At 40.9% G+C, this 23,873-nt stretch overlaps 1 protein-coding gene across 1 annotated transcript; it reads right to left on the bottom strand.

The window, feature by feature from the left end:
* Positions 1-224: 224 nt before the first annotated feature.
* LOC120536012 (barH-like 1 homeobox protein) lies at positions 225-18,175 on the bottom strand. Its single transcript, XM_039764297.1, has 3 exons — positions 17,033-18,175; positions 11,344-11,566; positions 225-2,190 (listed from the first exon to the last, which is right to left on the bottom strand). Exons 1-3 carry the CDS (start codon positions 17,499-17,501, stop codon positions 1,896-1,898), a joined length of 987 nt encoding a protein of 328 aa, XP_039620231.1. The 5' UTR covers positions 17,502-18,175; the 3' UTR covers positions 225-1,895.
* Between the last annotated feature and the right edge of the window lie 5,698 nt (positions 18,176-23,873).

The following is a 23,873-nucleotide window of genomic DNA, read 5'->3' as shown; positions in this document are numbered from 1 at the left end:
ATTTTAAGCTTGGTAAGATATTTTAAGATGCCATACCCATTCCTTTGTAAAGTGTCCTATTCCTTCTCTCAGTAAAACATTTGAAATGACCCCTCGATATTCGGAATCAATCGAGTCCATCCACTCACCCACTCGCTGCTGTCGAAGGCTGTTGCAGTAAGCCGTATATTTAACAATGTCATTGATAAAAAAAAAGCAAACTTTCATTAACTTACAATCAGCCATCGCCTTTTATTCAAAACCAGTATGTTTATTTTCTGTATGTAAGAATTTGTACATTTAAAAAAAGTAATTCTCTTTAGGTAAAATCCCATCGTCTTAACATAATTGAGCAAACATTTCCGTTGTATTGAGGAATACCGGGGAGGAGGAGGAGGAGGACGAGGACCTGTTGTTTTAAAAAAATCCAGAACTACGAGAATCACTTCACAATATGAGGGTTTCACAAATAAATAGCTTCAATATACATTTTCACAAAAATATTTACAAAGCTGTCACACAGTATCATCACATGAAGTAACAAATGAACAATCCAGCCGTCAGTGCCTCCGCCGAGAAGGGGAAAAGGGGAGAACTGATCGATGACTTTATTGCAGTCCATCATGTCGAGCGACTCGATTTCACGGTTAGCTCGTCCCGTCAGTCACACAGCACTTGTACGACAGTCAGGCCTTCTCGTGGTCCGTGTCAGTTCAGTTAAGTTAAATCTTTTAAGTTCAGGATGCTTAGTTCAAGGGTTATTAGTGCAATTCTTAAAGTGGCATTTGTGAATCAGTTTATAAATAAATATACAGAAAAATATACTAAACAATAAATACAGAAATTACTGACTTTTTCCTATGAAAATAAAACAAATAAAGTGTCTTGGATTATTTTATTTTCCAAAAACTGCCATTCTTCCATCTACTCGTTAATTCACCCATCCATCGGTTGACCTGCTTTCTCCATTCGGGGGTCTTAGGGCAGGGCGTTGCAGGTTGTCCCCGTCATCATTGGGACATTCACGCACATTCACGCACTCATTCACTTCGGGAAGTGTTAGCTCACTGTGTCTGGCATGTGCTTCGCAGCAAATCGCAGAATAAATAAATAAAAGAGCTGACTCTGAGTAGAATGGCTTGATTATAAAAAAACATGAAATGCATCCATCTTGACAGCGTTGAAAGAAAATGAAAATAATGTTTGCTTCTTTTGCAAATTCGAATATTCACAGCATATTCATGGGTGCCTCCCCGCCAGAGTAGCCAAGGGGAATAATCTAGCGATACTCTTTGTGCCCTCGATACGCCAGTAAGCGGACATTCGTATTCAAACTGGTCGGGTCTGGGTGCTTCCGCGACTAATGGAAAATGTGCGAAGGAGTCCATGACCTGATTTTACGTTCACATTTATAATGTATATAAAATAATCGACGTGGCGCGTGTCAGTGTCCACCTGGGCAATGGCATAGAAGTGTAAATGCGTGTCTGAAAAGTAGCAGGTGCTCGTTACACGTTATGCCATCCGTGGTGGGAAGTGCAGAATATTCAACCGAATCTCTCCGGACATGTGAATTCAGTTAACAATATGCGAATAAATTAATAATGGAGTCCGCAAAGACACCCTGAGTGCTGCCTCAACCAACAACAATCGACTGGCTTCTAAAACAGCAAAAAGAGAAAGAAAAATATAAAAAGTCACCAGCTCTGGGAGGAGTGTCCATGCAAAGATTTAGGTTGTGGTGAAAAAAAAATAATAATACTCAAAAAGTTATCTCCTTCAAGGGAAAACAGGTAAAGATTTCATGTAATATAAGCAAAAACATTTCTTTCGAAATTAAAAAATGGAAATCTGAACTGCTGTTGATTTGTTTTTTGTCTGTTTCTTTTTCCCTTCTTTAAAGTTCTGTACGGGGCTCACCGTGGCTGTGCTGCCCTGGGCAAGACGCCCGCTAAAGACGGCAGAGGTGGCGGGGGTTCGCTCCCCCCTTGAAGCCCATGAAGTAGGATCCGGGGCACCAGGGGGCGCTGTAGAGTTGGGGGCGGAGCTGACGGCCCTCTATACAGGTAGAGTGCCGCCCCGGGGTCCAGATTCGACACCAGGCTCTGCGGGTAGAAATATGGAGAAGGAAACATCCTCTGCAAAGCGGAGTAATTGCCCGCTTCTGCTAACAACTCCAGTCCCACCGCCGTTTGTCTCTTCCACTTCGTCCTTGGAGAGAAAAAAAAAAAAAAACAAAAACAAATAAAAAATACACGTTCAATCATTCATCTGCCTGCTTTCAACCATTTCCCACGCAACTGGTGGTCTTGTTGAGACCTGGGCTAAAAATTAAAAACAAAATCTCCCTGGACGGGACATAAATGTCACACGGACTGGTTTATCATGAACATGACACCTGGACGATTGGCAAGTCATTGATTTTATCCAAATGTAATAGTATGAAGTACCAGACACTCTTGAAGGCCCAAGTGGAGCCCTCATGTTCACCTCATTCAAGGGGGTCAGTGATTACAAAAAGATGGCGTAGCAGTCAGCCTGGCTTGGCTCACTAAATTCCTTTTTTTTTTTTCTTGTTCTGCCTACATTTCTGCATGTTACGTTACGCAGAATCTGTGAACTGCCACAGGGGTTTTCTGGCGTCCCGTTAATGGACGAAATAGATGTCTGGATAGAGACAAGGAGGATATTAGTAGATTAGAAACCCAGGGGCAGACCCTTTAGTCTGCATCCTCTAAAGGTACCCTAACTATTAGAAATGCGAAGACATGCGTGCTTGGCCATATTTACTTGGATGCTTCACATCATTCACCAAATATACTTAGCATTTGTCCTGTTCCTTGCTACCTTCATTCATCTACTTAATCTGCTCCTTCAAGGTCCGCCATGCCCACCCAGCCACATCGTGCGCAAAGTGGGATCCATCCCTGGACGGGACGTCTGACCAGCTACACAAACACCATACTGTGATGTTACTTGTTGAATTACTCGCCCCGTACAGAACTGAGCGCCAGCTTCTGTTACCATACGTGTGGCTTCAAGTGCGGGTCCCTGAAACCTGCGGCTGAATCAGATGCCCATTCGGACCACGTTGAGGGCAAGGGAGGTCGCTGCTAAAAAGCGATACGAGGTCTATCAAGGGCACTTGTGAGTGCAGCGACCGTTACTCGCTTATTGAAACGGAGTGGCGGCGCATTTAACACACAGCCCAACGGCTTGCCGAGCGGAGCGTGGGGTCTGCTCGATGATTACTGCGCGGCGGAACAGGGCTCGGAGCAAAGCTCGGTCATTTCGAAGCCCGGTCTTTAAACGTAATGATACAATTACAACAATGTTAAGATCGAGTAAGGTATAGCTGTAAAAGTTGTAGCTTTACATTTTTTTCCTCAGTGAGAAAACATTTCTGTGTGATTCAGAATCAAATGACACGTCGCACAAAGTGCTCGGTCACGTGGTTAGTCCTCGGCACTGGTCATCGAATTGGGTCATTTAAACGGAAAAATACAGCAGAATCGAGCTGGAGGGCCGTTTTGTTAATCCATCTGTTTCTTTATTTCGCTAGTTTTCTTTAATTAAATTATATTGTTCTTTTGTAAGATATTTATGTTTTTGTTTGTTGCTTTTTTATTAAACTACCCGTCGACTCTCAGTTCAATGGCAGTGGAGGGCCGTTACGTTAGCCTTTTCTTGTACATTTCATTATATTGTCATTCAATCGTCCGTTTATTTCTTAAACCTGCTTTTCCAGTAACAGGCTAACTGGCCGCCGAATTCGATCTGCCAAACGGCTTTCGGTTTGTCAGGATTTTTCTACAATTTAACATTATCCATTTTAATTAGATTTAATGCACTTCATTGCGTTGATAACTCGTGTTAAAAATATATAAAGAACATTTTATAATTTTCGTTCTAGAATGTTTTTTCTTCTTTTTGTTCTCCTCGCGCTCGTCCTTAAATATACTGTAAATTAACAGAAATACTTTTTTTTTCGTTTGGAACACGTTAAAGACAAAAAAAATCACCTCACTACATTTGAGTTTTCTGGTATTGAACAAGCGACGTTTTTAAGAAGCCATTTGTCACAGATGTCACTTAGGGAATGGGAGACGAATTCAAAATGACCTGCAGCCCGGCGTCAAATGTCGCGAAGGAAGCAGCTCGATTGTAAAATGGTGTGCTTGATTTTTAAAATATTGTTAATATTGGTTACAAGTAATAGGGCTTAAAATAAAGCAAATGTTTTAGTAGCCGCACTGCAGCCACTCTTAAAAAATCAAACAAAATTCGTTTATTTTTTACTTATTATGATTTGTATAAATAAAGGCATGGTGCATTCCATCTATCCTTTTTATTTTATATAGTGCCTTTCGTATCTATCTGCCTTATGCTGAGTTGATATATTTCTCGTGTGTACATATATATACTATATATAATTGAACTTCTGTAAACAGCTAAATGGCCCATTTGGGAAAAATGAAGATGTATCTGTTATAGATAGATAGATAGATAATGTGAAAGGCAACATATGATAGGTAGATATGTGAAAGGTACTATATGATAGATAGATAGATAGATAGATAGATACTAGTTCTGCAGTATATTTATATTACTAGGAACTTCGCCCTGCATGTTCTCCACGTGTTGCTCTGTTGATCTTTTTTTTCTCCATCACAAGGATATGAAAGGCACTATATCTATCTATCTATCTATCATATAGTGCCTTTCATATCTATCTATCTATCATATAGTGCCTTTCATATCTATCTATCTATCTATCATATGTTGCCTTTCACATTATCTATCTATTATATATTGCCTTTCATCTATCTATCTATCTATCTATCTATCTATCTATCTATCTATCTATCTTTCTATCTATCTAAATTCTCAAACATAACGGTTCTTTAATAGCATTTTACTGGGTTGTGCGGTTCCTCGTTAAATTATTGCTTCACAAACAATCATTTCATGCTGTGAGGGTTCTTTGCATTTCAAATGGTTTATTTGGGCTTTGAAAATCTATCTATCATATAGTGTCTTTCATATCTATTAGTAGACCTCCCTATGTTAATGCAGTTAAATTTTGTTTCATATCGCTGTTCAGTGAATGTAGGTTCAGTGCGGTCTAACAAGTTTACAGATTAATGCAGTTACAAACTTTACAAATGACTAATTACATAAATGAATAATCATACAAAATACACATCTATCTTTCCTTTATATAATGCTTTTCATATGTATCTCATATACTGCACCTTTCCTATTTGTCCATTATATAGTGTATTTCGTATTTATCCATTATACAGTGCCTATCTATCTATCTATCTATCTATCTATCTATCTATCTATCTATCGCACCTTTCACATATCTATCTATCTATCTATCTATCTATCTATCTATCTATCTATCTATCTATCTATCTATCTATCTATCTATTATATAGCACCTTTCATATCTATCTATCTATCTATCTATCTATCTATCTATCTATCTGTGTTGTTTTTAATGTGTTTTTTGGTATCGCGCTATTCAATGAGTGCAGGCTCGGAGCGCTGTGACAGGTGAATGTTGTTACAAACTTTACAAATGACTACATACCGAATACATATCTTTCAGTGCCTTTCATATCGATATTTTATTAATGTATTATTTTTATTATTTTTTGTTCAGTAAAGTTCAGAGCGCTGTTTAAAAAAAAGAGAGTTACAAACTATAATGAAGACACGCAGGGTCAGTATTTAAGGGTACAGCCTCAGGACTTGAAGCACGAAGCTTTAACCACTACGCCACGCTACCATTCACGGGTCTTTCTTTCTTTCTTTCTTTCTTTCTTTCTTTCTTTCTTTCTTTCTTTCTTCAGCCCAGACACGTTGACACAGAAAGTCTTTGACTGTTGGTTGCACATGCCTCCCTGCTCTCGTTGCCCTGAATCAGCGGGTCAGGAAAGTAGACGGATGTTGGTTGTATTTCGTTATTTTTATCATTTTCTGTCGTTTAGCTTTATGTGAGCACATGAAGATTTCGTTTTCCTCCATTGCAGCCTGCACTTTGTACGGCACAGTAGCGGCGTTTGCTTTCTCGTGATATCGTTGTGATGGTGATGGTCGCTATTGTGATGTTTAAATGACACTAATCGTATTTATGAATTATGCGATATGAAGTTGTAGCGCTGCTGCCTCGCAGTAAGGAGATCTTGGGTTCGCGTCCCGGGACCTCCCTGCGCGGGTACTGAGAGAAGCTCAATTTAAATAATAATCATTATTATTTTTATGAAAACGCTCTCTCTGATGTTACACTTGAAGCGATCCCCCAGTGATTTTAGATGTGTGTAGCTCTGACCTTCCCAAATCCAGCCCTTCATGGCTCCACACTTTGCGCGTCCATTATCGATAAATTTACCCAGCCAGAGTTCTCGACTTGCAGTCCACAAGTACTTGGGTCGTGCGAGCCCCCCGGTCTCTTTGCCCACCTTATGGGCGCCGCGTTTTCTACCGTCTTCAGACGCGACATCCTGGCTGCTGTATTTTCCCACTTCTCTTAATTCCAAAATTCAATCAAGGTCGGTGTCAATGAAAAATGTTTGACACGAAGACAAAAACGCGCAAACTGCCCACAGAGAAACGGGCCGGTCGAGCGTATGATTGGGTCTGAAAGACATTAAAAAATAATAATATATTTTTATGACCCACTGGGCGCGTATTCGTCTGTCAGATTATACCTGACAGTTAAAGCCATTCACACAGGTAAATTATTCATAATTATCATAATTGTGTAATTAAAGTACGTCGCGTGAATTATTCATGCGTCACGCACTAATTTGTATTTATTATTGATGGTCAAATGTCTTATGCTTTTTCTGTTTTGTTCGCCGCGCTTTACTAGTTCAGTCTTATTGACGTTTTATCAGATTTGCGTCCTTAAGGTCAATGAGGCTTTTTCTTGATTTATTTCCGAATGAAAAACCTGACGGAACTTTACGGAAAGTTTCAGCTCTTCATTGTATGGTCTCTGATCTTCGTTTTCTAGCCAAGATTATAATTTTGAATGAATAAAGTAATGAATGCAATCAATAAATGATAAAATAAATAAATAAAAATAAGAGATTTGATTTTAAAGGAGGCAGTGGTTAAGGTTTTGGATCTCAAGCCCAGATGTTGCTGTTTCAAATCCCACTTCTCACACCAAGTAACCTGCACGAGAAAGTTACTGCGCCTGCCATGTGCTCCAGTTGGAAAAACAAAAGTAATGTTATGCCTCACTTTGGATAAAGGTGTAAGCCATAAATAAATAATAGTATTGAAACAGATAAAATGTTAAAATGATTAAAAGGGCTGCACCATTTACCACTTCTAAATTTAAAATTTTATTTTCATCCACTTGTCTATTTTCTGAATCCTCCTTTTTTTAATTTAGGGACAGCCAGAACAAACCGGACCTTCACACTCTCGCTTAGTCAGTCGCAACCGCTAGTAAGAGCAGAGGCTCCACAAACTTGCTGATGAGTGGTGGGCTCGGTGGCGCAGTGCTTAGCCTTGCCTGCTCAGTTCCCTAGTTCAGTTTTCGAGTCGCTCTGCTCTGCTGCAGGAATTGGCTTTACATGCATGTCCGAAAAGAGCGAATGGTTTATTGTCGCACCTGCTATTCAGCTCACATGTCTAACGTGTTGTAAGATTTTTTTAAGGTTTAACGCCACATTGAAATTTGCTAATTCATATTTTAAAAGTAAAACCGCTTTGTGTGTTGTTCTTTCACTTTCAGGAAAAGAATGAAAATTCGCCGTGTTTTGTTTTGCTTTCAATTAATGAATTCGTTAATCATTAAGTTGTATTTGTATTTTTTTTTTTTTTGTATTAAGTTCTCAATTGATTGATTGTGACGCACATATTCAAATTCTACCACCGTCCCCGCGACTTCGTTTCCAGATTGCGCAGCTGCTTTGCCCGATTTGGCTCCGGGGTCCCACGGTCCCCACTGGCAAAACAAAACAAAAAAAACGAATACAGTAAGTACTTATGCTAAGGCTTCAATCAGATTTATTTTGTCATCTTTGTCTTGAACCTCCGCCACCATACAAAGTCCGAAAAGCAGCAGATGAGAGCTGCTGGCCAGCATAAACAGCGCCCTGAGCACAAAGCCGGCATGCATGTGAAATCTCAACCATCTCATAGTTTACATTGTCACAGTTACAGGGCGGTGTGGCGTATTGGGAAAGACTTTGGACTTCGAGCCTTCAGGGTGAGGGTTCAAATCCCACCGTGCGACCCTGAGCAAGTCACTTCACCTGCCTGTGCTCCGCAAGCTCAAAATGTTGTAAGTCACCTTAGATAAAGGCAGCAGCCAAATAGTGCTAAAAAAATAACATATAAAATATCATATAAAAAAAGCTAAACGTGAAAAGTAGGTGAAGGACGACCACCCTGCTTTATCCTCCTTCTACATTTGATCATAGGCCTAAATCCCAGTGTGGCGCGTTCATTTGTTTAGACGACAGAGTTGTATATGCACTGGGGTGGGCAATAAAACCCGAAGGTTCTAGCGCGCTTGAGTCGGGCTCGGGGGGCACTACGACTGCTGAAGACGCCCGCGGCCGCCGCCGCCTCTGCTGCTGCTGCTGCCCTGCTGTCTGTTTAGCTCGGGTTCCACACTTCGCAGCTGTCGCGCACTCCCAAGACCTCCTGCCAGGTAGCCCCTTGTATTTGAGCCACGACATGTTTAAATGGTTAACTGCTGAATACGTTTTAAAACAGCGAGGGGATGAGCCATAAAATCATTCAATTAAAATCGATGAAAGCGAAGGGAAAGGCCGGGCTCGGAGACCGTCTGTCTGCTGAGCCTCTTTGAACTGAAGGGGAGGGGTGGGGGGTCTCTGTTTTGGTATCTTCATTGAGGGACTGAAGACCCCTCCGTGCCTGTCAGCAGGCTCTGATATACAAGTGTATTAAGACCCCGTGGCGCTCAGACAAAAGTCGACGAGTCGGCCGAACTCTCGTTCGCCCTGACGTGTGTCCAGACGCTCCTAAATAATAACGGGGCTAAAATGGCACAACACGGGGCAGAGCCGCTGCTTCACAAAGGGGTCCCTTCGTTCTGAGAGGAGTCTTACGGAACGAGGACTCTGGGCGTTGGAAAGGCTCCTAAGTTGTAAGGAGTGGGGTTGGGAGAGCAGAAATCGTTAATGTTCAGTAGGCGATTTAGCAGAATACAGCGGACCGAGGGTGTCTGAACCGAACCCTGGCATCAAAATGAGCAACTCACTGGACATTTATGGAGTCTGCTATGGATCTCAATTAAAGTTCTCTCCGGAACCTTCACGGGGATGGATCTTTTGGGAATCAGAAATGAGACCCCTATTGGCACCTTCATTTTGAAGGGTGTGCGAAAAAAAAAATGAGCGCATTTAATTACTGAAAGGCAGACGCGCTTGATTTTATATCTAACGGTCGGTGAGGTCTCGTCATGGATCAGAACGCAACGCATTCGCGACCCTCTGCGAAGGCCGAGTGTCCACAGACATTCACAAAATAGCTGGCTGATTTCCACGTGCAAAGAAAAGTTAATAATAGTAATTCTTAGCATTTATATAGCGCATTTCTCACTACTCAAAGCGCTCAGCAATTGCAGGTCAAGGGTCTCGCTCAGGGGCCCAACATAGCAGAGTCCCTTTTGGCATTTACGGGATTCGAACCGGCAACCTTCCGATTGCCAGATCCCTGGCGTCAGAGCCACTATTTTTTTTTTTTTTTTGCCTTTTAAGTCTCTTTATAATAAAAATTTTACTTGACTTTCCTGGCGATTTTTCCAGGCGCAGTTAACGAATTTTTAACGAGGTGTTTCTTGCCGTGAACCCTGAGACCGCGAGTCGTTATAAAGATATGAAAACGGATCAGCGCCAGATAAAATTCAAACTGTTTTGTTTTATTTTATTTTATGTATGTATGTATGTATGTATGTATGTATGTATGTATGTATGTATGTATGTATGTATGTATAAGTACAGTATTTGCCTTACTGCTTATTTTCTGCATATTTATCTATGTATCTGATCGCTGATGTGTGTGGTCTGCCCAACACTGCAGTCTCCTTTTGAGGTCAATAAAATATCAAATTGCGCATCTCATATCTAACCAACTTCTTACAAAGCATGACAGATTGTGTGTAGTGTCACATTTACCTCGAAATCTATGAAATAATATTCGCAATCGAGAACTCGGTGGCTGTAATGATATTGCCCCTGCACTCTTAAAATAATCTTTAATGATCAAATGGTATTTCGTCGCCATCTCTCTCTGTCTCATATATATATATATATATATATATATATATATATATATATATATATATATATATATATAATAGATAGATAGATGGCTGGGATTGGCTCCAGCAGACCCTGTGTTCGGATTCAACGGGTTGGAAAATGGATGGATGGATGGAGAGAGAGAGAGAGAGAGAATCCGATTGGTGGGTTGCAGATGGCTCGCGAATATAATTAACAGCACGAAGGACCCGACTGTAACCAACACTGGACTGGAGGCCTCGTGCGTCATAGGGCACAGACATGCACGTGACCTTATACGGACCAATCAGTGTAACACGAGACTGTTTGTGATGGAGAACGAAAACATCAACAGAGCGACATGCGGAGAACATGCAGGCTCCACGGTAACGCCGATATTCATAGTAATTCTATATTATTCTATTATGATATAACCCTTGCCACGTCATTCATTGAAGGGTTCTTTGCTTGTGCAGTTGTTTTTTTGGGGGCTTTGAAAAAGTTCTTAATTCGTGGACAGAACAGAAATCTTTAATGTCTCGTAGGGGATCAAGCAGCATACAACAGGACAGTAAAACCTGAGCTCAGCCTGCGACTGTATGAGGTAAACGTCATTTTAAAATCAGGCCTTACACATTAAATACGTTAAAGTTCTTTCTGGGACCTTCGTGTGGATGGGTCTTTAATGAACCAAGAAATGGTTCCGCTATAGCATCGTTCTGAAGGCTCACTTTGGCACTTTGATTTTTAAGAGTGTGCATATTTCTTATTTACTGATTTGTGGTATGTCCCCGTTATTAAATATGTTCTCCTTTTTTAATCCGAGCATTTGTTCCGTTTTATTTTTTAAAATTCGTTCTATAGAAAAATAAGCAACATCCCTGGAGGTCGACATAGTATTGTCTGTCCTTAAGGGAGGGAGATGAAAACAAATCGCTGACCCAGACGAGCACAATCTCTTCAAGCGGGTCTGTGTGTCCAGCGAGGCTCGTGCCACAGCCCCATTGCGGCGAAGGGCGCCGTTGTTCATTGCTGGCTGACACACGCCGTTTGTCGGAAGCGCCATTCACCCAAAACAGCGTCTCACCTGCGGTTCTGGTACCAGGTCTTCACTTGGGTGTCCGTGAGGTTTAGTGACGCCGCCAACTCCATCCTGTCCTGGACGCTCAGGTACTTCTGTCTCTCGAAGCTGCGCTCCAGTTGGGCCAGTTGGTGGTCCGTGAAGGCCGTCCGAGCTTTCCGTGGCTTTTTCAGCCGTACCGGGGGACTGTCCCGACTACTTGATATCTCCCTGTCGCCTTCCTCTTTCACTGCAAACGAAAGTAAATAGACATTACAGGATAATCAGTCAAAAAAGGAAAAAAAAAGACTTAAGGAGTGATGAGTAAAGGGAGGTGTGCAAGAAAAGAAGAAAAAAGAAGGAAAGAAAGAAAGAAGGAAAGACCTTTAGTGCTCTATAATACTGTCCAATACGAAAGGTTCTTAATAAAAGAAAGACTTAAGGGAGGTAAGCAAAGCAAGAATCGTAAGAAATAAAGAAATACAAAAATGAGTAGGCATTTAGTGGTCTATAATAGTGTGCAATATGAAAGGCTCTATATGAAAGAAAGAAAAATGGGGTCACAGATGGATGAGTAAAAAGAGACATGTAGCAAAATAGAAAGAAATGACAGTCCTTAATGGTTCTATATTAGGGTCCAATAAGAAAGAAAGAAAGACTTAATGAGGAATGGGTATAGGGAGATGTGAAAGAAAGATAAAGAATTAATGAGGAATGAGTAAAGGGAAACAAAGAAATACTCTTTCTTTCTTTCTTTCTTTCTTTCTTTCTTTCTTTCTTTCTTTCTTTCTTTCTGTTTGCGAGTGTGAGATACTCAGATAGGGGTCCTTCTCTAACATTCAGTCTTTTTGCAGGCCCACGTGAAGCTGCAGGTGTGCCACTCTTCTGGTCAATCTGACGTCACGTGAAGTCGGTTCGGAGGCACGAGTGACAGTAAGAAGGCCAATTTGTTTTAGGTCGCTGATCGCGATTTTTTTAAGGGGTTCAAAACCCACCCAAGCGTGGCACCGCCGTACTTTATCGACTGGGCAGATGATCGGTCGATAAGTGCGACAGTCCGTTACAAAAGAAATCCGTAGGAAATGTCAAAACAGCTCCAGCACAGAATAACGGATTTGGGCTTAAACGAGGAAGCGGCACACACGTGGACTGGCAGTTTCAAGGGGGACTTTTTATTTTCTTACATATATACATCTTATGTTTTGCACGACGAACATCTTGTGGTAAATAAAATAACGTTTGTTAAAGCGTTTTGGCCGAATTTGTGAAGTTGGAAGGAAAGACTTTTATTTACACGAAATGTCAAAATGGGCCGGGGCTTTTCATTTTTTCCCCTTTTCAGATATTATATAACATACCTGAGCTTTGGCACATTTAGGAAAATACGTGTAACATTCGTAGCAAATATGTGAAAATCTTTAATGAGGGGGCAGAAAAAAAGACGCGGCTGGGCTCGACTGGAACACAATAATCCGGTTAATTGAGCCACTGGGGATGGTGGTCCGTCAGTTGCGAATGTCGACATTTTTTCTAGGAGTAAATCTCTCGCTGTCCGATCGCAAAGACGGGAATGATAAGGGATGAGCCGACGGGCTCCGAATTCCATGACAGCTCGTTGAAATTCGTCCTTACTGACTGCGTACAAACGTTGAAAGGACAGCAGAGGTGGCACGTAGACGTAACAAAGCGTCTGTCCTAAAATGACAGCCAGAATGAGGGGCGTGACCCGAACGGAGACTTCCAGAGGGTGTCATGTCGGGAAAAGTTTTGCGCGCTTTGCTTCCGCTCAGGTTTTTGTTTTTTGAGCTGCGGATTTTTAAGAGTGGCATTGATAAAGAACGTGACACGGTGGCGCAGCGGTTAGCGCTGTTACTTCACATCATTGGAGTCGGAGGTTTGAGTCTGTCTGTCTGTCTGGGCCTTTATGTTTTTTCAAAGCGAGTTTTTTTTTTCTTCGGGTTTTCTTAAAAATGTGTCTATTAGAAGAATTTGCGACTGTGAATTATGTCTGTTTGTAACGTGAATTTCAATTCCACATTTTTGCGTTTTTAACGGTCATAGTCGGGGACTATCTTTAAGACTGAGGTGTCATAGTCTTTCACCTTTCAAATTTAGACTTCAAACGAAAGCAGACGAACAAATACATGAATAAATACGCAACATTCCGTTTTGGAAAATCAATTTAAATACACTGTTACTATTCCTAAGCGATCACTTAATTTCTCGTCCGTTTATCTTTTTTTATTTTTTCATGTGATTCATATTTTTTTTCTTTCATACAGACAGGAGGAATTTCAATCCGCCAAATACAAATCCTTCACAATTCGGGGACCCGCATCCAGCGTTCCTATAAATAAAGAAATAACGGAATGTAGTCCTATAAACTCGCCTTTATCTATTTTCTTCTGATAATTGGGTTTAGGGCACAGGGTTCTAGAAATTATTAGTTTATTTATTTGTTTGTTTGTATATTTATTGTTCTGCATTTTAATAAACCAGCTGTCCTCGTGAACTCAGAAGCGCGTACACATTTGTAAGTGCAAGAGACGGAACTGATTACTGGCGACATTAAAGTCGGCGCTCCCTAAACGTCAAGTTCAGAATTCGGGTTATTACGAGTTTTACAGTTAAACCGTGCAGTTAACACTGAGGAGGGTACAAATGCAGGACGAAGGTGGTCGTAGGACCCCAGCATCTGAGCGCGTTCGGCCGGCAGCCTGGATATAATTAATGTATGTATATAATTAATATACATACAAATAAGAGAGAGTAATGGATGTTTTAAATATAGCATGAACCTCAACAAAAATAAAATGCAAGATTCTGTGACATTTGCAACTCCTTTAACGCCAGCGGCACATTCAGGATTCAATATCTGCAAGTGCATGAAGAACTCAAACGAGGTTAAGTTTAACATTCTTGTAATAAAACAAAGCGTGTGTGTAGACGCGTAATGCAGGCAGACACCCTAAACCCGCGACTTTGGCTTCCCACCAGCTCGCCCGGCAGTTCCAAGGGGCTTACGGTTAGGGTTGAGTCCCAGATGGTCCATCCAGTCGGAATCTTTCTTCAGGCAGGAATCGCAGAAAACTCCGCCGCGTCTCCTCCGCTGGCGGCTCGGCCGGCTCTCGGCAGGGCTTGTTGACTTTTTCTTTTGCCCCTAATCCCTTTTAAAGACCCGTGGCAATGAAACGACATGTGCAGATCACAACTTTTCGTTCGAAGATACGCGCTGATATTGCTTTTTTAACTGCTCGGCTTAATTAAATTTATCACAGTCCTATAGGCCTTACAGGCTTCATCTTGTATGGCTGAATGTGATTAAATGTACAATAAAAATCCACTCCTATAGCAAAATCAACCGGCAAACGGAGAACAATTAAATGAACTTGTTTAACAATTGTTTCCAATATTCATACATACAGGTATGCATAAAGGGGCGTTTAATTTTACATATCACAACATTTCTCATTTCGAAGTCAAAGTGATGTCTGCTTCCTTGGATTCTTTGTCAGTTTTACAAACGAAGAAGATGTGCGGTCAGCCGTTTAAAGGCACTGAGGAGGGGATTTCATATCACGGTAACGCCGTGAGAGACCCCCAAACTATATGAAGCGGGTGTGTATGAGGAAATGGAAGAGTTGTGTAAAAAATACACACACACACACTTTTAATTAAAGAAATGTTATACCATCTTTATAGCAGATAATAAATAAGTGTGTGCGTGTGTGTTTGTCGGGATTTGTAGGTTCAAATCCCACTGCTGACACTGTGTGACCCTGAGCAAGTCACTTCAGCTGCCTGTGCTTCAACAAAAGAACTGAAACCAATTGTATCGCATTCACGTATAAAGGGGTCAGTCACGTAACAAGTGATAATAATGTAGGTTATGTGTATGAAAATCAGTCATCAAACGACAATAATGTATTGAACATATACGGTATATATACAGTATAATACACACCAGTGTTGTACTTTTTTATTATCCACCATGCTCCGGATATGTCCTACAATAGCAGAGTTACCAAAATTTCCTTAATATTTTTTTTTGCTAAATTTACATATAATTTTCGTGATGCAGGTGAGCAAATAGAGTGTGTGCAAAATATTAACAATGAATATCCTGATAATTAGATAAAAACTCAAACGCGCTCACATTTATGTATTAGGCTCCCCACATATATGTATTTAATTGCCCTTCGTTAGATTATTTCTCCGCTAATTCCTGTTTTTTGTGTCATTTCAAAGTAGTGTGTTGGATTCATATTTTACTGGCATACCTTAATAAAGAATTGCACAATTCTTTTGGTATGGCTGCAAAAAATATCAGATAGATAGACGGATAGATAGATAACGGCACTATATAATTAAGACATAGATAAAGGCACTATATAATAGATAGATATGAAAGGCACTAAATAATTGAGACATAGATAGATTAGACTTTATGCAATTTAATCAACTTGTATTACTTTCCCTAAAAAGCAAAAAATACATTTTGGAATTTAGTTTGCTATCCTTCCCTAAAATGTCGTTCTGTTTCTCGTTAATATAAATTATTATAGTGTATAAGACGTCATTTATAAATTATAATATAATAATGTATAAGGAGGATACATTTTTACACCCACGATTAAATGATTTTAGCACCCATAATTTAGTATTCAATGGTTTAAAAGGAAAAGGTTTTGTTCCTCCCTTTAGCTAATTAAATGAAATTAACAATGTATTTTATATTTGTTTAACTTTTATATTTTACCTAATATAGGATTTTATTTTACATTATACTTTATTATGCTTTTCTTAGCTTTTAAAAATCTGATTATTTCGCTGTATCCAGTCAATGCCCGTTTTAAAATGTGAATCTGCACTAACGTGAGACTAAATCGTTTTTTTTTTTTTTTTTTTAAATATATATATTTATTTCCTTATGTTTTTAACACGAGTATTTTTAGTAGAATATCTTAACTTGAAATGAATGACAAATTTCTTAAAAAAAATTTTTGGAGCAAAAGTACTGGATTTTTTACTGCAATATTTAATTGTGAACCCTCCAGATGCCGATATAATGCAGGCGGTTTATTTTTTTATTTTCCTATTCGTATGTTCATTACGAGGCAGTGCCGACTTGCATTCGTAATTTCTCCGCGTTGCGAGTTTTTTTTTTTTCAAAATGATGGCAGTTATTGATGTTGTTTTTCATTTTGCTTTTATTTATTTTTTTAGTATTAGACCTTTTTTCTTTTAGATGACTTTAATGCTTTATTTATAATCGTTTATAAAAAATCTTCCACGCGTTGATATTTTCCTTTCCTGCCACAGGTCATGTCTCCTCGTTAATTTTATATTTTCTTATAAAAATTTCAGCACATCGAGTTGTTTTTCTTTTTTCCGTCTTGTTTCGTGTATTTCCCCCTTTTTAAAGTGCTTTATATTTTATTTTTTCGGCGTCTTCCGCCGTTTCCGTTCTTTCTAACTACCCCGTTGCATTGAATCAGCCGTGATCGCTTTCGATTCTTTAGCTTTTTTTATTAATTTTCGTTTCTAATCGTCATCTCCTCTTTCCAGGCTCTGTTACATTCTTTGCAAATGTAATTTTGTCGACACTTTCCTCCTCTTTCTTTTTGACTTTTCCTCCCGATTTGAAGGACTCGTTTACGGTGTACCTTCGCACAGATGAACTGAACGCCTCAGTCCCCACCATTCGACCCCTTACCTTTATATTCGGTATCGGAGGATGAATTGCTGTGAATTTTTTCCACTTTGTCCATAAAGTCCTCGGCGATTTTCGAGGAGAGGCGCCCCTGCTCTGGACTGGTCAGCCCGCTACTGGAGTACGGGGCACAGGCGGCTAAGGGCTTACAGTCCGCCAGAATGTCTCTGATGAGGAAGGACGACGTGACGGTCCTCGGCTGAGAGATCTGTCCGTGCTGTAGGTGAGGGTCTAGAGCCAGTCCAGGGCCGGGACCGGGACCAGGACCAGGACCGGGGCCAGAACCTTGTCTTGGCATCGCAGGCGATGAAGGCGACGAGCAACCGCTTCCTATTTCGGAGCCCGGGCTCAGCTCCAGTGGAGACCGACATTCCCCCATCAGTGTGTCCCCTTTGGGTAGAACTGGACTCCCCGGTCTGTGAGACAACAAGGAGTCGATCCCAAAACTGGAGCCGTTAGCGGGCGCCTCCATCGCAGCCGCAACTCTGTCCGTGTCCGTCGTTTTCTATGCACGCATTGGCAGTAGTGGAGTGCAGAAGCGGCTAGAGCGGCATCCAGACACCAGGCAGCGCATCAAGTGCGAATGAGCCCAAATCAATCCTGTTCGTGGTGCACACCAGTATCCCACCGTCTCCGACCTCCGTTTAAATCACAAAGTTTAAAGGCAACTTTCTGGCTGAGCAGAAGGAAGCAGAGCGAATGAAACGAGGTATCCTCCGCGAAATCAATGAGAGTTTCTGCAATTGCGTCCACGCATCATCTAAAAATCGATACCTTTTGGGAACATTTTTCAGCTGCCAAATGAAATCGACTATTAAGCAAACTCCCCAACTTGATCCAGACAGACCATCAGCGATCACTCTTTTTCAAAGTCGGATTGCTATTTGAATTGTTAAAACACCGCCAAGTAGGAAAGAAGACAAAAAGTCGACAGACAGGAGAGAAGCTCTTCAGGACCGTGGAGAGCGGCTGGCGGCCACTGAGGACAGCGAATCTACAGACAGGCACCCAAGTGCGCCGAAATGAGCGGAGAAAACACAGAAAAATGAGCCCGGTGGGCTGGATTGAAGGTGAAAGGGGCCTGTCGCGACCACCAGCAATGAGGTATGGAGACGCCAATCGGCGAGCCCTGTGACACCTTACCTAAAAAAAAAAACTGAACCGAGGACGCAGCACAGGGCCGCGTTTTAAAGGTGTCCCGTCCACGTGCATCCGCGACGCAGCCCTGCCATTGGATGGAGCTTTATTAGTTATGGTTTTTGTTTGGGGGTGGGGGCGTGTGTTCTCCCCCTCCCACTCCCACTTTTCCCCATCCTTTCCCATTGCGCTCATCTCCCACCCCACTTTCATTAAAAAAGACACTGAATTAATTAGGAAACCCAGATCCAACTGTTTATAGGCAATTTTCACACTGTTTGCTTTCATTACATCATTAATGAATCTTATAATGGGGTTATTATGAGAGGGAAGGAGGAGGCCCTTTTCCTCGCCTCACTGATCCCCAAAGAATCGTTGTTTTTTTAACACTTAAAACTCGACAGCTTTTACCTTTCGCTGCACACTTCACAATAAAAAAAAAAACGGACCAAGAACCCAAGGAAGTATCCATAGCAGAAGACCATGAAACCGTAATAGTAACAGGTCCTGTCCTCTCGAACATAACTCTGTGGAAGTTGCACTGTAAAAATGTGACCGAAATCTGACAGTTCAATATCTAATTGTCAAAAAAAAACAACAAAAAAAAAACAAACTGTCAGACGGGATATTCTGTCATTATTTACATTACATTAAACATCTTATTCAGTACTTAATATACAATTCTAACTAATTATTAATTTACAACGTGCATCTATGATACACATTTTATTCACCTGAATAAAACTCTTCAGTATTTTACCCCAGGAAGTTATTGTCACTACATAGCAGTATTTACACTTGGACACTTACCCAGCGTGTCACGAAAGCATTTCATGTGACCCGATGGACAATCGAAGGCTGCTTTTGTGATGCCGAGTGGGCTACACGCTCCGCCGGTTTATCGAAACAGCCCACCAGAAATCGGCATCATTAACCACAAAACAAAACCTTCAGCGCACCCAAAGAAATCCGTTGGGTAACCGTCTTCAAGTTTGGGTGTCCCACCGCTCAAAGGTGTGTGTGTGTGTCTGGGACATCCGGAACAAAGAGGGCGTTCCTTATGCAAATATACCAGCTCTATGCAAATTTTACAGTTTCGTGCCATTGTGACTTTACGGCAAGAGAGCAATAAAAATAGTCCTGCATATTGAAATAATTCGTTCACGTTGACAGCCAAAACACCGCAGAAATTGAAATTTACCTGCATTTATCTGTTTAAAATCGTTGTTTGCACCGTTTATTGTATTATAGTTTGTATTGTGAAACTATACCGTTAATGTGGTATATTTACACGTTGTCCACATTGCGCAGTCATAATAATTAATAATAATAATAATATTTCGTACTGTTCCGGTGTAAACATATGAATATGAACTGCACCCAAAATTATTCATACATTAATATCCGTGTGTGTGTGTGTTCACCCTGTGATGAGCTGTGATTCTTCCCAGGGGTCGTTCCTTCCTGCCGTATGTTTACTTTGATGGAGTCCAGCTGCCTGGGAGACCCTGCTCAGGATAAGCGGGTTGGGGAAATGGGTTGATAAATATTATTAATAATATCATTTAATGTCCATGTGATGGACTGACAGCCTGTCCAGATGTGAATATACAAATATGATCTGTACCCAAAATAATTATGACATTAATATATTTGTGTGTGTTGTTCCTGCCCTATGCTTGATTTAATGGACTCCAGCCTCCGTGCGATCCTGCCCTGGATTAGCGGCTTAAGAAAATGAATGAATGGATGGATAGATGGATGATATAATATAATAATTTAATATTTCCCTATGATGGACTGGTGACCTGCCTGGGTTTTATTCTCCCTTGATGATTTCATTGTTTGGCTCCAGCTGGCTCACGACCCAAAATTAGATTATTATTAGAAGGTAACACTGTAGAAGTTACAGTGATAATACAATAATAATATTAACAATAATAATAATAACAATGACCTATGTCCAGATGTGACATGAATATGAACTGTACGCAAAATAATTCATACATTAATGTGTTTTTGTTCGCTCTTAAAGATCAAGGTGCCAGAGTGGTTCTTCAGAGTGATGTTATAGGAGAACCATTTCTGGATCTCAAGAGACCCACCGAAGGTATCAAAAACCACCTTTAGATCTGTAACAGGCTCCATACACTGAATAGCCATGAAGGGATGGTAACAGCTTTGTGAAAAACCAATGGCTGTTGATTTTAAAAGGACTCTTAACACAGAAAAAGGCTAGGTTGTCTTACTCTGTAGATATCCTACCATACATTTCGATTTTTTCTAAATATTACAAAGTTTTTAAAAGTACAGAACCAACTTCATATGCAGAGAAACCTTCCCAAGATGAAATAGTGCTTTATCAAGCATTACTTCTGTAAGGGACCAAAAAGCCAGTAAAGGACCATAAAGTGCCACTAAAGAACCAGCATTTTTAAGAGTCTGAAATGGGCTGACGTCCTGTCCGGGTGTTGCTCCTGCCTTGTGTACTATGCTTGCTTTAATAGGATCCCGCTCTGGTACCCTGCTCAGAATAAGCGGGTTAAGGAAATGGATGGATGGATGGATGGATAATAATAATAATAATAATAATAATAATAATCACAACCAAAACATTAATATTATAATAATTTCCGACAAAACAATTTTAATTGAAAAGCATGCCGTGCAGTACATTTTGTACAGTTTACCGCCAAAACTCCATCTTTCTTGTAACTTTTTAGATTTATTACAATTTTAGATTTATTACAATTATCTCCTCACCTCAGTGTTTAAAAGCCAATCCACTCAGTTGCGTCAACTCAGGTGCGCGTCTCTGCTATGTGGGAAGACAGCCAATTAAATTCAGTTTCATTCCGTGGTGAGCTGCGCCATTGGACGGCTGCTCTCAGGCACTTGGCTGGCCTCACAATCCTTGTGAAGTTGCTTAAGAGGAGCTGAATTTATTTATTTATTTTTACTGGGAATTAAAGAAGATACTCGCCTATTCTAATAACCTTTAACAATTCATATAGTGCCTTTCATGAGGGATGTTATTATTCCATGACACTTTTTGTGTACAGCTCAATTTCAGTCCCGACTGACTCGCTCGCTTTTATGGCCTTCGTGCTGTCACCGCTCAGCTCTTAACTGCAAGCGCATTCTATTCACGGTAACCAGTAGGGGGCGATGACTTTTAAACTTCTGCAGGTCCCCCTATCTAACTACCTATCCTTTATATAGTGTCTATCTATCTATCTATCTATCTATCTATCTATCTATCGAGTTTCTCCTTTTCCTTCTTAGTTAATTTTACTTTTGTTTTTATTTTTACTTTTCCATGTCTGCTATCATCATGATATATAATTTATTTGAGTTGTCCTTTTTTCCGTTGCTTTTGATTCTTGTGAACAGTGTTAAGCGTCTAGGCGAGGGCTGTGAAAGGCGCAATAATAAACGACGAGTGATAGCTGATCATACAGTTCTAGTGGAAAGTTCACAAAGGTGAGTTTTCGGATCCTCGCCAGGCACAAGAGGAACTGACGTCGTTGGGGGAGTCCTTTTTGTGTGAAATCGTCGCTGTCGAACATCAATTTCAGTTTTCGGACGGCGGAGGCTTCCTGTTAGCGGCGACTAAAGTCGGTAAGCGCCATTTGCTCTTTAAACGGCCGTCGCCACAATGAAATTTCTCAGAGAGATCTAACGGACACACAGATCACGTGGCCTCAGCTGGCAGTCGGGGGGCTTGGTCTGAGATAGATAAAGTGGCTCAAGTTAGCCCCTGATCGCCCTCCACTCCGGGTGGTGCACACGAGCAGATTGACGGCGCTGCGCACGTAGCTACCCGGCCAGTCGGCGGGGGGAGTTTGGCCGACCTCTGGGGGTCCCGGGGGTTTTTGCGGCTGCAAGCTGTCAGAACGCAAAGGACATCGGGAGGCCCTTTGTGAGGTACAAAAAGAAGAGGCCGTCTGAGAGAGCAGGGCAGGTTAATGCGGGCCGCTGCTTGTCGCTTGTGACGGCCAAGTTGGCTTTTCTTGTGTTTACGCTCGCCGGCCTCTGAAGTGAAGCACTGTCTGCTCCTCCAGTGTTTTTATAAATCTAAGCGCTGGACGTTTTGAGCTAACACACCTGAGCGGGGAGACTTTTAACAGTTTTGGTGTTATAAGTTTTCAAAGACTCTGAAAAGACTTTTTAAAAATCGTATGATGATGGCAGGCCTGATGTCAGACGATATGATAAGTGCAGAGCACCTCAAGTAGAATCTGAAAGTCACTGCGATATAAGCAATTAGAGCTCAAACCCATTATGACTGAATATTAAAGTATTAATTAAAAATACACACATGGAGGAGTCCGCCCGTGCTGACTTCGTAAAGGGCCCTGAACGCGAATCAAGGAATGGCACATGCGGCATCCCATTGCAATTTACAGCTAAGCACCTTCTTTATAATAATGGGGGACAAAATAAATAAAAATAAAATAAATAGGACCCCGATGCACTGCAGTGTACTTTCTGGATGTCGCACTCGTTCAGCTTAACGTGGAAGTCCTTGTGATGGAGAAAGAAAAAGATCAACAGAGCAACACGTGGAGAACATGCAGGGCGAAATTCTTAGTAATATAATCCCGTGTTTCCCAGCCTCATTCCGGGGGGTTTATTTTTTGGGGCGGGGTTCACTGTGGCTGCAGGTTTTTATTCCAATCAGATTCACAATCAGTGACAACACCTGATAACGCTGATCTCATTTAATTAGCTGGGATTATTTTTCTTTTATTCTACATTCAGAAAAGCACAGCAACATGATTTTCACATTTATAAGACATTTACAAATATTTCTGCTTCCGCTATAGATTTAAATGCTTAACTCTCTTTTGTTGATTTTGTTATATTTTGCCCTTTCTCTGTGCAGTTTTTCTTCTTCGTTGTATCCTATCCTATAACTGCTTCGTGTGTATATATATATATATATATCACTTTATTAGCCCAGGAGTCCAATTAAAAACAGAATCTGATGGGAACAAAAACCAACAGCCACAGGGGGTCAACTGGGCCGAGTTTGGGAAACACTGATAGATAGATAGATAGATGTGAAAGGCACTATATAAAGGACAGATATAAATATACTGTAGAACTAGTATCTATCTATCTATCTATCTATCTATCAATTATATAGTGCCTTTCTTATCTATGGTATAATGTTCTATCTATCTATCTATCTATCTATCTATCTATTATATAGTGCCTTTCTTATCTATGGTAAAATGTTCTATCTATCTATCTATGCATCTTTAGGATTGCGATTGCCAAGAAGGCTGAGATAAATGGCCAAGTGGGTGTCCTCATACCAGTCTAGTGGTCGAATGTAAAGTCTACATGAGAAGGAAATGAGTTGGGGGGATTTATTTTTAACTAGATGTGACCAGCAGGGGGCTCCCCGGTGCCCAGGTACCCCAATACACAGATCGATCAGACAGGCATTTCTAAGTTCAGTTAAACAGTAAATTATTGATAACCATAACGTTTCAGGCTTTAATCCACCTAACAATCATCAAACATCACACCAACATCTTCCGTCTCCTTCCCGTCCTCCTCCTCAAGCTCCCTTTTATCTTGAACCCAGAATCGAGACATTAACCTGCATAATCACTTCTGGGTCACACGGGGGCCGCACGGCTTCTTGGCACCTCCTGGAGGCACCCAAAGGACCCCTACAGCATTGACCCTCCGG

This window comes from Polypterus senegalus, chromosome 9 (genome assembly GCF_016835505.1).
Source record: "Polypterus senegalus isolate Bchr_013 chromosome 9, ASM1683550v1, whole genome shotgun sequence".
NCBI classification, from domain to species: domain Eukaryota; kingdom Metazoa; phylum Chordata; class Cladistia; order Polypteriformes; family Polypteridae; genus Polypterus; species Polypterus senegalus.
This window is presented reverse-complemented; position numbering and strand designations above follow the sequence as displayed.

What these genes read in the sequence shown, in the direction of transcription:
- LOC120536012 (XM_039764297.1), bottom strand. Translation starts at nt 17,501, where the DNA reads ATGGAGGCGCCCGCTAACGGCTCCAGTTTTGGGATCGACTCCTTGTTG. An exon ending in CTCCGATACCGAATATAAAG is followed by an intron (nt 11,567 to 17,032) that starts GTAAGGGGTCGA and finishes TTTCGTTTGCAG; the next exon opens with TGAAAGAGGAAGGCGACAGG. An exon ending in ACCTGGTACCAGAACCGCAG is followed by an intron (nt 2,191 to 11,343) that starts GTGAGACGCTGT and finishes TTTCTCTCCAAG; the next exon opens with GACGAAGTGGAAGAGACAAA.